Consider the following 13,915-nt stretch of genomic DNA (forward strand, 5'->3'; position numbering starts at 1 on the left):
GTACTTGGACAGGAGGGATATGCTGCAGCAGTATGGTGGATAGAGCCTTGAAGTACTTAGGAGGGATATGCTGCAGCAGTATGGTGGATAGAGCCGTGAGGTACTTAGGAGGGATATGCTGCAGCAGTATGGTGGATAGAGCCATGAGGAACTTAGGAGGGATATGCTGCAGCAGTATGGTGGATAGAGCCATGAGGTACTTAGGAGGGATATGCTGCAGCAGTATGGTGGATAGAGCCGTGAGGTACTTGGACAGGAGGAATATGCTGCAGCAGTATGGTGGATAGAGCCGTGAGGTACTTAGGAGGAATATGCTGCAGAAGAATGGTGGATAGAGCTGTGAGGTACTTAGGAGGGATATACTGCAGCAGTATGGTGGATTGAGCCGTGAGGTACATGAACAGGAGGGATATGCTGCAGCAGTATGGTGGATAGAGCTATGAGGTACTTAGGAGGGATATGCTGCAGCAGTATGGTGGATAGAGCCGTGAGGTGCTTAGGAGGGATATGCTGCAGCAGTATGGTGGATAGAGCCGTGAGGTACATCACAGGAAGGATATGCTGCAGCAGTATGGTGGATAGAGCCCTGAGGTACTTGGAAAGGAGGGATATGCTGCAGCAGTATGGTGGATAGAGCCGTGAGGTACATGACAGGAGGGATATGCTGCAGCAGTATGGTGGATAGAGCCGTGAGGTACTTAGGAGGGATATGCTGCAGCAGTATGGTGGATAGAGCCGTGAGGTACTGAGGAGGAATATTCTGCAGCAGTATGGTGGATAGAGCCGTGAGGTACTTGGACAGGAGGGATATGCTGTAGCAGTATGGTGGATAGAGCCGTGAGGTACTTAGGAGGGATATGCTGCAGCAGTATGGTGGATAGAGCTGTGAGGTACTTGGACAGGAGGAATATGCTGCAGCAGTATGGTGGATAGAGCCGTGAGGTACTTAGGAGGAATATGCTGCAGAAGAATGGTGGATAGAGCTGTGAGGTACTTAGGAGGGCTATGCTGAAGCAGTATGGTGGATAGAGCCGTGAGGTACATGACAGGAGGGATATGCTGCAGCAGTATGGTGGATAGAGCCGTGAGGTGCTTAGGAGGGATATGCTGCAGCAGTATGATGGATAGAGCCGTGAGGTACTTGGACAGGAGGGATATGCTGCAGCAGTATGGTGGATAGAGCCGTGAGGTACTTGGACAGGAGGGATATGCTGCAGCAGTATGGAGGATAGAGCTGTGAGGTACATGACAGGAGGGATATGCTGCAGCAGTATGGTGGATAGAGCTGTGAGGTACTTGCACAGGAGGGATATGCTGCAGCTGTATGGTGGATAGAGCCGTGAGGTACTTAGGAGGGATATGCTACAGCACTATGGTGGATAGAGCCGTGAGGTACTTAGGAGGGATATGCTGTAGCAGTATGGTGGATAGAGCCGTGAAGTACTTAGGAGGGATATGCTGCAGCAGTATGGTGGATAGAGCCGTGAGGTACTTGGACAGGAGGGATATGCTGCAGCAGTATGGTGGATAGAGCTGTGAGGTACTTAGGAGGGATATGCTGCAGCAGTATGGTGGATAGAGCCGTACGTTACTTAGGAGGGATATGCTGCAGCAGTATGGTGGATAGAGCCGTGAGGTACATGACAGGAGGGATATGCTGCAGCAGTATGGTGGATAGAGCCCTGAGGTACATGACAGGAGGGATATGCTGCAGCAGTATGGTGGATAGAGCCGTGAGGTACTCTGACAGGAGGGATATGCTGCAGCAGTATGGTGGATAGAGCCGTGAGGTACTTGGACAGGAGGAATATGCTGCAGCAGTATGGTGGATAGAGCTATAAGGTACATGACAGGAGGGATATGCTGCAGCAGTATGGTGGATAGAGCTGTGAGGTACTTAGGAGGGATATGCTGCAGAAGTATGGTGGATAGAGCCGTGAGGTACTTGGACAGGAGGGATATGCTGCAGCAGTATGGTGGATAGAGCCGTGAGGTACTTGGACAGGAGGGATATGCTGCAGCAGTATGGTGGATAGAGCCGTGAGGTACTTAGGAGGGATATGCTGCAGCAGTATGGTGGATAGAGCCGTGAAGTACTTAGGAGGGATATGCTGCAGCTGTATGGTGAATACAGCCGTGAGGTACATGACAGGAGTAATATGCTGCAGCTGTATGGTGGATACAGCCGTGAGGTACATGACAGGAGGGATATGCTGCAGCAGTATGGTGGATAGAGCCGTGAGGTACTTAGGAGGGATATGCTGCAGCAGTATGGTGGATAGAGCCGTGAGGTACATGACAGGAGTAATATGCTGCAGCTGTATGGTGGATACAGCCGTGAGGTACATGACAGGAGGGATATGCTGCAGCAGTATGGTGGATAGAGCCGTGAGGTACATGACAGGAGTAATATGCTGCAGCTGTATGGTGGATACAGCCGTGAGGTACATGACAGGAGGGATATGCTGCAGCAGTATGGTGGATACAGCCGTGAGGTACATGACAGGAGGGATATGCTGCAGCAGTATGGTGGATAGAGCCGTGAGGTACATGACAGGAGTAATATGCTGCAGCTGTATGGTGGATACAGCCGTGAGGTACATGACAGGAGGGATATGCTGCAGCAGTATGGTGGATACAGCCGTGAGGTACATGACAGGAGGGATATGCTGCAGCAGTATGGTGGATATAGCAGTGAGGTACATGACAGGAGTAATATGCTGCAGCAGTATGGTGGATAGAGCCGTGAGGTACATGACAGGAGGAATATGCTGCAGCAGTACGGTGTTACACAACTACAACTCCTATCATGTCCGAGAAGATGAAGCTGTGGCTGTGCAGGCATGCTGGGAGTTGTAGTTCTGCCACAGCCGGCGGTTCCGGTCCCCGTCCCACCTTTATACACTTCCTCCTGGTTTCCCTCACAATGGAATCTCCCGCTCACCCTTCATATACTCCGAGGCGGCGTCACGTGGTACCTGTCATGTGACGGTGACGCCATCAGCTGTGTAATGAGCGCTGGACCAGCAGAATACGGGTGTATGTAGTGTAGTGGCGGCTGCTCTGTGTTCCGTGACTGCCGCCGCCGCTCCGCTAATAAAGTTGTTACAGGAAGACTGTTCGGTATCTTTCCGGCCATTCGGTGTGCGCGGCAGCATGGTGAGTGTAATAAGCGGCTCCACCACCAGGGGCAGTCTTTCCCGCGCTTATTCAGCTGGCAGCTCGTGAGGAAACAGTGGGCGGTGCTTTCATTTACCATTAGATCGTGATAACTGGTTGCTATGGGCTAGGCGGATAGACCTGTTCCCATAGCAACCTATGAGAGTGCCAGCTTCAGTACTCCCATATCAAACTATGCCACTGCCAGCCTAATGCCCCCCAGAGCAGTGCCAGCCTAATGCCCCCCAGAGCAGTGCCAGTCTAATGTACCTCATAACAGTGCCAGCCTAATGTACCTCATGACAGTGCCAGCCTAATGCCCCCCAGAGCAGTGCCAGTCTAATGTACCTCATAACAGTGCCAGCCTAATGCCCCCCAGAGCAGTGCCAGCCTAATGTACCCCATAACAGTGCCAGCCTAATGCCCCCCAGAGCAGTGCCAGTCTAATGTACCTCATAACAGTGCCAGCCTAATGCCCCCCATAGCAGTGCCAGTCTAATGTACCTCATAACAGTGCCAGCCTAATGCCCCCCATAGCAGTGCCAGTCTAATGTACCTCATAACAGTGCCAGCCTAATGCCCCCAGAGCAGTGCCAGCCTAATGCCCCGCAGAGCAGTGCCAGTCTAATGTACCTCAAAACAGTGCCAGCCTAATGTCCCCCAGAGCAGTGTCAGCCTAATGTCCCCCAGAGCAGTGCCAGCCTAATGTACCTCATAACAGTGCCAGCCTAATGTCCCCCAGAGCAGTGCCAGCCTAATGTCCCCCAGAGCAGTGCCAGTCTAATGTCCCCCAGAGCAGTGCCAGTCTAATGTACCTCAAAACAGTGCCAGTCTAATGCCCCCCAGAGCAGTGCCAGTCTAATGTACCTCATAACAGTGCCAGTCTAATGTACCTCAAAACAGTGCCAGTCTAATGCCCCCCAGAGCAGTGCCAGCCTAATGTACCCCAGAACAGTGCCAGCCTAATGCCCCCCCCCAGCAGTGCCAGCCTAATGTACCCCAGAGCAGTACCAGCCTAATGCCCCTTAGAGCAGTGCCAGCCTATTGCCCCCCAGAGCAGTGCCAGCCTATTGCCCCCCAGAGCAGTGCCAGCCTAATGCCCCCCCAGCAGTGCCAGCCTAATGTACCCCAGAGCAGTACCAGCCTAATGCCCCCCAGAGCAGTGCCAGCCTATTGCCCCCCAGAGCAGTGGCAGCCTAATGCCCCCCAGAGCAGTGCCAGCCTATTGCCCCCCAGAGCAGTGGCAGCCTAATGCCCCCCAGAGCAGTGGCAGCCTAATGCCCCCCAGAGCAGTGCCAGCCTATTGCCCCCCAGAGCAGTGGCAGCCTAATGCCCCCCAGAGCAGTACCAGCCTAATGCCCCCCAGAGCAGTGCCAGCCTATTGCCCCCCAGAGCAGTGCCAGCCTAATGTACCCCAGAGCAGTGCCAGTCTAATGTACCTCATAACAGTGGCAGCCTAATGTACCTCATAACAGTGCCAGTCTAATGCCCCCCAGACCAGTGCCAGCCTAATGTACCCCAGACCAGTGGCAGCCTAATGCCCCCCAGAGCAGTGGCAGCCTAATGCCCCCCAGAGCAGTGGCAGCCTAATGCCCCCCAGAGCAGTGGCAGCCTAATGCCCCCCAGAGCAGTGGCAGCCTAATGCCCCCCAGAGCAGTGCCAGCGTAATGTACCTCACAACAGTGCCAGCCTATTGCCCCCAGAGCAGTGCCAGCCTATTGCCCCCCAGAGCAGTGCCAGCCTATTGCCCCTTAGAGCAGTGCCAGCTTAATGTACCCCAGAGCAGTGCCAGCCTAATGCCCCCCAGAGCAGTGCCAGCCTAATGCCCCCCACAGCAGTGCCAGCCTATTGTACCGCACAGAACTGCCAGCCTAATGCCCCCCAGAGCAGTGCCAGCCTATTGTACCTCACAGCAGTGCCAGCCTAATGTACCTCACAGAAGTGCCAGCCTAATGCCCCCCAGAGCAGTGCCAGCCTAATGCACCCCAGAGCACTGCCAGCCTAATGTACCTCACAGCAGTGCCAGCCTAATGCCCCCCGAGCAGTGCCAGCCTAATGCCCCCAGAGCAGTGCCAGCCTAATGCCCCCAGAGCAGTGCCAGCCTAATGCCCCCCAGAGCAGTGCCAGCCTATTGTACCGCACAGCAGTGCCAGCCTAATGCCCCCCAGAGCAGTGCCAGCCTAATGCCCCCCAGAGCAGTGCCAGCCTAATGTCCCCCAGAGCAGTGCCAGCCTAATGTCCCCCAGAGCAGTGACAGCCTAATGCCCCCCAGAGCAGTGACAGCCTAATGCCCCCCAGAGCAGTGACAGCCTAATGCCCCCCAGAAGCAGTGCCAGCCTAATGCTCCCCAGAAGCAGTGCCAGCCTAATGCCCCCCAGAGCAGTGCCAGCCTAATGCCCCCCAGAGCAGTGCCAGTCTAATGTACCTCACAGCAGTGCCAGCCTAATGCCCCCCAGAGCAGTGCCAGCCTAATGTACCCAAGAGCAGTGCCAATCTAATGTACCTCACAGCAGTGTCAGCCTAATCCCCCCCAGAGCAGTGCCAGCCTAATGCCCCCAGAGCAGTGCCAGCCTAACGTACCTCTCAGCAGTTTCAGCTTAATGCCCCACAGAGCAGTGCCAGCCTAATGTGCCGCACAGCAGTGCCAGCCTAATGCCCCCCAGAGCAGTGCCAGCCTAATGTCCCACAGAGCAGTGCCAGCCTAATGTACCGCACAGCAGTGCCAGCCTAATGCACCCCAGAGCAGTGCCAGCCTAATGTCCCCCAGAGCAGTGATATCCTAATGCCCCCCAGAGCAGTGGCAGCCTAATGCCCCCCAGAGCAGTGGCAGCCTAATGCCCCCCAGAGCAGTGGCAGCCTAATGCCCCCCAGAGCAGTGGCAGCCTAATGCCCCCCAGAGCAGTGCCAGCCTAATGCACCCCAGAACAGTGCCAGCCTAATGTACCACACAGCAGTGCCAGCGTAATGCCCCCCAGAGCAGTTCCAGCTTAATGTACCTTATAACAGTGCCAGCCTAATTCCCACCAGAGCAGTGCCAGCCTAATGTACCTCACAGCAGTGCCAACGTAATGCCCCCCAGAGCAGTGCCAGCCTAATGTACCTCACAGCAGTGCCAGCCTAATGTACCTAACAGAAGTGCCAGCCTAATGCCCCCCAGAGCAGTGCCAGCCTAATGCCCCCAGAGCAGTGCCAGTCTAATGTACCCCAGAGCAGCGCCAGCCTAACGTACCTCACAGCAGTGCCAGCCTAATGTACCTCACAGAAGTGCCAGCCTATTGCCCCCCAGAGCAGTGCCGACCTAATGCCCCCAGAGCAGTGCCAGTTTAATGTACCACACAGCAGTACCAGCCTAATGCCCCCAGAGCAGTGCCAGTTTAATGTACCCCAGAGCAGTGCCAGCCTAATGTACCTCACAGCAGTGCCAGCCTAATGTACCTCACAGCAGTGCCAGCCTACTGTACCTTATAACAGTGCCAGCCTAATGCCCCCCAGAGCAGTGCCAGCCTAATGTACCTTATAACAGTGCCAGCCTAATGTACCTCACAGCAGTGCCAGCCTAATGCCCCCCAGAGCAGTGCCAGTCTAATGTACCCCAGAGCAGTGCCAGCCTAATGCCCCCAGAGCAGTGCCAGCCTAATGCACCCCAGAGCAGTGCCAGCCTAATGTACCTCACAGCAGTGTCAGCTTAATGCCCCCAGAGCAGTGCCAGTCTAATGCCCCCAGAGCAGTGCCAGTCTAATGCCCCCCGAGCAGTGCCAGTCTAATGCCCCCCCAGCAGTGCCAGCCTAATGCCCCCCAGAGCAGTGCCAGCCTAATGCCCCCAGAGCAGTGCCAGCCTAATGTACCTCACAGCAGTGTCAGCTTAATGCCCCCAGAGCAGTGCCAGTCTAATGCCCCCAGAGCAGTGCTAGTCTAATGCCCCCCGAGCAGTGCCAGTCTAATGCCCCCCGAGCAGTGCCAGCCTAATGCCCCCCAGCAGTGCCAGCCTAATGCCCCCCAGAGCAGTGCCAGCCTAATGTACCCCAGAGCAGTGACAGCCTAATGCCCCCCAGAGCAGTGACAGCCTAATGCCCCCCAGAGCAGTGACAGCCTAATGCGCCCCAGAGCAGTGCCAGCCTAATGTGCCCCAGAGCAGTGCCAGCCTAATGTCCCCCAGAGCAGTGCCAGCCTAATGCCCCCCAGAGCAGTGTCAGCCTATTGCCCCCCAGAGCAGTGTCAGCCTATTGCCCCCCAGAGCAGTGTCAGCCTATTGCCCCCCAGAGCAGTGCCAGCCTATTGCCCCCCAGAGCAGTGCCAGCCTATTGCCCCCCAGAGCAGTGACAGCCTAATGCCCCCCAGAGCAGTGGCAGCCTAATGTACCTCACAGCAGTGCCAGCCTAATGCACCCCAGAGCAGTGACAGCCTAATGCCCCCAGAGCAGTGACAGCCTAATGCCCCCCAGAGCAGTGACAGCCTAATGCCCCCCAGAGCAGTGGCAGCCTAATGTACCTCACAGCAGTGCCAGCCTAATGCCCCCTTACAACAAAAATTGCTGGTCTTCCACGTGAAAGCGTCACTGACCTTATAAAAAAAAAACCTTTTGACATGTCAGACGTCAGAGAGACATTATAGAGACACGTCAGAGAGACATCATAGAGAGACGTCATAGAGACATTATAGAGACACGTCAGAGAGACATCATGGACACATGTCAGAGAGACATCATAGAGAGACGTCATAGAGACATCATGGACACATGTCAGAGAGACATCATAGAGAGACGTCATAGAGACATCATGGACACATGTCAGAGAGACATCATAGAGAGACGTCATAGAGACATCATGGACACATGTCAGAGAGACATCATAGAGAGACGTCATAGAAACATCATGGACACATGTCATAGAGACACGTCAGAGAGACGTCATAGAGACATCACAGACACGTGTCATAGAGAGACGTCATAGAGACATCATAGAGAGACACATGAGAGACGTCATAGAGAGACATCATAGAGACATCATGGACACATGTCATAGAGACACGTCAGAGAGACATCATAGAGAGACGTCATAGAGACATCATGGACACATGTCATAGAGACACGTCAGAGAGACGTCATAGAGACATCACAGACACGTGTCATAGAGAGACGTCATAGAGACATCATAGAGAGACACGTTAGAGAGACGTCATAGAGAGACATCATAGAGACATCATGGACACATGTCATAGAGACACGTCAGAGAGACATCATAGAGAGACGTCATAGAGACATCATGGACACATGTCAGAGAGACATCATAGAGAGACACGTTAGAGAGACGTCATAGAGAGACATCATAGAGACATCATGGACACATGTCATAGAGACACGTCAGAGAGACATCATAGAGAGACGTCATAGAGACATCATGGACACATGTCAGAGAGACATCATAGAGACATCATAGACACATGTCATAGAGACATCATAGAGAGACACGTCAGAGAGACGTCATAGAGAGACGTCATAGAGACATCATAGACACATGTCAGAGAGACACGTCATAGAGACGTCATAGACACATGTCAAAATTCTTAATCGGTCCTGATTGGAGTGATCATTCCCGTAGTGATTGTGAGAACAAGTGTCTGTGTGAGGAGACGCCTCGTAGACTTTCATCCAACACCTCGTGTGACTGAGCTGGGAGACTGTGCTGCTTGTCACCGCTCCTTCTCCCAATTGGTGCAGGTCTACATGTCTCTGTGATAGATCTCTATGATGTCTCTATGACATGTCTCTGTGATAGATCTCTATGATGTCTCTATGACCTCTCTGTGATAGATCTCTATGATGTCTCTATGACCTCTCTGTGATAGATCTCTATGATGTCTCTATGACATGTCTCTGTGATAGATCTCTATGATGTCTCTATGACATGTCTCTGTGATAGATCTCTATGATGTATCTATGACATGTCTCTGTGATAGATCTCTATGATGTCTCTATGACCTCTCTGTGATAGATCTCTATGTGACACTAATAATGTGGCCTATGGAAGTCAATGGTAAAGTTGTCCATCAGTGCAGAGTGCAGGCGGGGTCGGAGCAGGGTCACACTCGCACCTCTTTGACCCTTATCTGTCTCCTTCCCCACTTCCAGTGCGCACAGTGTATAAAATAACAGACGTTATCTGCGCCTACGTCAGAGTAATGATCATGACAATTATTTTTTGACGTCTTTTGCAAACAGCGGACGTTATTTGTTAATTGGTTACGCACTGTTTTTTTTTTCTCACCGTCCTTTAGCTGTTTTTACGATTAAATTTAATGGACTTTTCAATTAAAGACAAAGGGCGATCAGTCCACCTGACCTAGAATAACGGCCCAACAGCCGTCACTGCACTGACCAACGGCCAAACACCGGAAAAAACGTTGTGGAAACATAGCCAAACATGTCCTCTTTTACTAATTTGTTTTTATTCAGTTTTTTTTATTATTTTATGTGTTGTACATTTTTCTAGGTGTTGCTATTATGCCTGTTTTTTTATTTTTTTGGACATTTAGTGACATGCTTTACAGCAAGACTCATGGACATAGATGACAATAGACATAGCCTGTCCCCTTGAAATAAATGTCAAACATTACTGAGCGTGTTCTGTGACCTTTGAGGAGGTCATTCCGCAGGGAGCTGCTATGGTTGTATAGCGGTACCAGCTACCTTCTGGTGTCGCCTTTGTGCAAAGTGATCTGCGACAATTACAGTTGCTGAAATCTGCAGCAAACCTGGTATTTGTGAAAGTGCCTTAAAGGAGAAGTCCGGCAAAATTTGTTATCCAGGAAGTGACATCTCCATGTTATCCAGGAAGGGACATCACTGTTATCCAGGAAGTGACATCACTATGTTATCCAGGAAGTGACCTCACCATGTTATCCAGGAAGGGACGTCGCCGTGTTATCCAGGAAGGGACGTCGCTGTGTTATCCAGGAAGTGACATCACTATGTTATCCAGGAAGGGACATCACTGTTATCCAGGAAGTGACATCACTATGTTATCCAGGAAGTGACATCACCGTGTTATCCAGGAAGTGACATCACCGTGTTATCCAGGAAGTGACATCACTATGTTATCCAGGAAGTGACATCACCGTGTTATCCAGGAAGTGACATCACCGTGTTATCCGGGAAGGGACATCACCATGTTATCCAGGAAGGGACGTCGCTGTGTTATCCAGGAAGTGACATCACTATGTTATCCAGGAAGTGACATCACCGTGTTATCCAGGAAGTGACATCACTATGTTATCCAGGAAGGGACATCACTGTTATCCAGGAAGTGACATCACTATGTTATCCAGGAAGTGACATCACCGTGTTATCCAGGAAGTGACATCACCATGTTATCCAGGAAGTGAAGCCTTGATGCAGTAGTAAGTGCAGGGAAAAAAGCACTTTATAAGCATTTCCCATAATAAGTGTATATTGGGGATCTGTATCACTGGGGCAATACAATACTTTAATACAAATTTTTGCCGGACTTCTCCTTTAAGCTTACAAATGGACTTGCCGGGCCAATGGGCCGGGAGAAGAAGTGCGGTCCTCTGGCAGCTCCGTAATCACATTTACCTGACCTGTCCTTTTAGACAGATTACTCGGCCCTGGGCGGCCACAATCAGGCTCGGTTTTGTCCGTCCTCGGCTGATCACTGTCACTTTTACACTGGCTGATCATCAGACAGATGGGCGTTCCTTGCAGAACTCCCGGCCAATAATCTGCCTGTGTAAAGGCCCTTATGGTGGTCTGGTACATCATGGTATAGATCAGTATACATCGTGTGACGTTTCTGCTAATAATACCTACGTTTTTCTTCCAGTCTAAGAAAAGAGGGCTCAGTGTGGATGAGAAGAGAACTAAGATGATGGAAATATTTTTTGAAACTGTAAGTGTTTCCGTAGTCTCTGTAAGAACTTTCAGGCCATGTTCATAGTTTGTTTGTTTTTTTTTACTTTTTTCAGCTGTTCTTGTATGAAAATTGTAATTTTTAAGTTAATACTGGAAAATGACTGTATGTACAAACGGACAATTTAGGATTGAGGTCAGTGGAACTCTCTTTTTTTATGCCCGGTTTTTGAGCTGTAAACGCAATGTGACAATATTCTGAAGAAATCTCCACCATGAGCTGCAGAAAAAAAACTGCAGAGATTATTTTATGTTCTCAGCAGGTCAGTTTATGTTTTTATAGATTTTCCCATTGACTTCAATGTGGACATGAAAATCAGCAGTTTTGCCTATTTTGCTGGATATATAAAGCACAATGTGTCACTGCATTAGAGGAGATCAATGACTGAGATATCACTTATTTGCTCACACTTTTGCACCTTCTTAAAGGGGAACTATCAGCAGGTTAGACCAATCTCTGATAGCCCCTTATAGCGTCGGGGATGCTGAGGAGGAGGGTATGTGTGTGTTACTTTCCTCCTCGGCACCAGCCCGTCCTGTTAGTTAGGATAAACTCCCCTCCGGAGCACTGTTCCTAAGGGTTCTCCAGAGTGGGGTTTACCCTGACTAACAGCATGGGACCTGTGCCGAGGAGGAAGGTAACACATAGGCCCTTCTTCTCAGTGTTATTGTGCTATTACTGACAGTGATGAATTCTCCTCCTACTGATTTATTTTAATTGTATATTCTGCATCAGATTGTTTGGTGCGGATTTTCCACTGTTGATCTCTGCGCTGCAGAAAATCTGCAGCATTTCCACTGTATTTGTGGCTGTACGCTAAGGGTGCTGTTCATTGTGTTTATCCTGATAGAGAGACGTATTCCAGCTGAAGGACCTGGAGAAAATTGCCCCAAAACAGAAGGGAATAAGTAAGTGAACGTCCAGCTGTCTTTTGACGGTTTCAGACCATTTCTTAATAATATGAATGAGAATATAAATAAATACACGTCCGTGCTTTATGTGCTATACGTCTGTTGCTAATAGAGGAATCATTTGTGCTAGCTTCCATGTCGGTGAAGGACGTCCTGCAGAGCCTGGTGGACGATGGAATGGTGGATTCAGAGCGCATCGGAACGTCCAATTATTTTTGGGCCTTTCCCAGCAAGGCTCTTCATGTTCGGAAACGAAAACTGGAGACTTTAGAAAGCCAGGTACTTCTGCATCCCTTCCCACATTAAAGTGACACTGCCCCCCCCCCCCCTTTTTGGATTCTGACCCCTACTCAGGTGTAAAGGGCAAATTTTGCAGTTTTCATACTTTATTTTATATCATACATCATGGTGTGTGTTCAAGTAAAAAGTGATTTTTTTTAAATCATCTGCAGATTGTGCTAGGTGGGTGGGGCTTCATGGCAACAACGCCACTTTGCCCCACCCACAGCATCACGTTGACCCCACCCCCTCAGTGACGTAATTGGCACACAGGCCCTGCCCCTCGACGCCCATTGGTATGGACCGACCTACAGGGGGTGGGGCATACACCTTTAGCCAAGCTTGTTGCAATGGTCGGCGAGGGGGTGGGGCCTATATGCCTATGACGTTATGGAAGGGACAACAGTGGTGCTGTGGGCGGGACTAAGTGGCGCTGTTGTCGTGAAGCCCTGCCCACTTAGCACAATCTGTAGATGTAAAAGATGACTTTTTACTTGAACAAGCACCATGACGTATGATATAAAATAAGGTATGAAAACTGCTAAATTTACCCTTTACACCTGTGTAGGAGTCAGAATCCAAAAAGGGGGGACAGGGTCACTTTAAATCTCTTTATACAAGTTCTCCTTTATAATCATCTTCATATTAATAATTTACAAACATTCTAAGTTATAAAGATGCCTCTGAGTGACTGTAGTGTCAGGTGTCTGGAAGTGGAAGACAAACCATAGTTTATATGTGATTTAGTGTTTTCCTGTTACATGACAGCGTACAGCCTTGCAGATGTTTACTAGCAGAGATGTGACACCGGCAATGCTGACATCAATGATAGTAGGCGTTTAGCTTCAGAGGCTTCCTGGTGACATTACCCACAGCAGTCCCCTCATATCCACCAGCAGACCACTAGAGGGCAGTCTATATCGTGCAGCTTTTCTCTCTTCAGCATCAGTATCTTAGCAGGAAGCCGGAGGAGCGAGCTAGCGGCGAGCGTTACCTTATATGGCCGCTTTCTTGCCGCTTATTTAAAGCTCCTCTGTGGATTTTCCCTCCCTTAGGAATAGTCATTCTGTGTTCTTACAAGGATGCTTGTAAACATGACCACCTTGACTCCTAGCAGAAAAGGGAGGCTTAGGCCATCATTTGGCATCACACACATCAGTGAAGAAGAAAACTTTACTGAAAATGTTCCTAGAATAAGTATTAAGTATTAAAGAAGCCTCCAGGCTAGAGAAGAGCAAAACAGTACGTTTGGTTTCATAAAAACCTGACCACTAGGCATGTGACTCCCATTGGCTGGAGAAGATTGATGCCGCCCTATGGCTGCCTGGAAAACAAGTATACGTATTGTTGCAAAAGTCATACCAGTAAATGTTCCTGCTTCTGATCCATTGTCCTCTGTAACTGCATCCCATGTTTAATAGTTTTTGCTCTTATGTGTGATAGGAGGTCAGGCTGCCTCATATAGAATACCTGGGGGGGGATTTAGACATGCCTCCCATCAGGTGCACAGGGCATACGTCAGCAAAAAGGCGCACGTAGGATACACTGTACATATCCTACACTGCGCATATCCTACACTGTACATATCCTACACTGCGCATATCCTACACTGCACATATCCTACACTGCATATATCCTACA

General features: G+C 50.4%; 1 protein-coding gene and 1 long non-coding RNA gene across 4 annotated transcripts in view; one reads left to right on the top strand and one right to left on the bottom strand.

Annotated features, from left to right (window-relative positions):
- The window catches only part of LOC138797910 (uncharacterized), a 34,233-nt gene extending 31,014 nt beyond the window's left edge, over nt 1-3,219 (bottom strand). Inside the window, exon 1 of one of the 3 annotated variants that reach the window (XR_011364013.1) lies at nt 2,979-3,219. This is a non-coding gene — a long non-coding RNA (uncharacterized lncRNA). Of the gene's footprint in view, nt 1-2,895 lie in introns of all 3 variants that reach the window. The other 2 variants (XR_011364014.1, XR_011364015.1) reach the window with 2 other exon arrangements.
- MND1 (meiotic nuclear divisions 1) overlaps nt 2,965-13,915 on the top strand; it is a 35,073-nt gene continuing 24,122 nt past the window's right edge. Inside the window, exons 1-4 of the mRNA XM_069978711.1 lie at nt 2,965-3,159; nt 10,998-11,063; nt 11,935-11,992; nt 12,126-12,274. Of these exons, the coding sequence (XP_069834812.1) occupies nt 3,157-3,159; nt 10,998-11,063; nt 11,935-11,992; nt 12,126-12,274 (276 nt within the window). The 5' untranslated portion in view covers nt 2,965-3,156. The remainder of the gene's footprint in view (nt 3,160-10,997; nt 11,064-11,934; nt 11,993-12,125; nt 12,275-13,915) is intronic.

Source organism: Dendropsophus ebraccatus, chromosome 7, assembly GCF_027789765.1.
Source record: "Dendropsophus ebraccatus isolate aDenEbr1 chromosome 7, aDenEbr1.pat, whole genome shotgun sequence".
Taxonomy (NCBI): domain Eukaryota; kingdom Metazoa; phylum Chordata; class Amphibia; order Anura; family Hylidae; genus Dendropsophus; species Dendropsophus ebraccatus.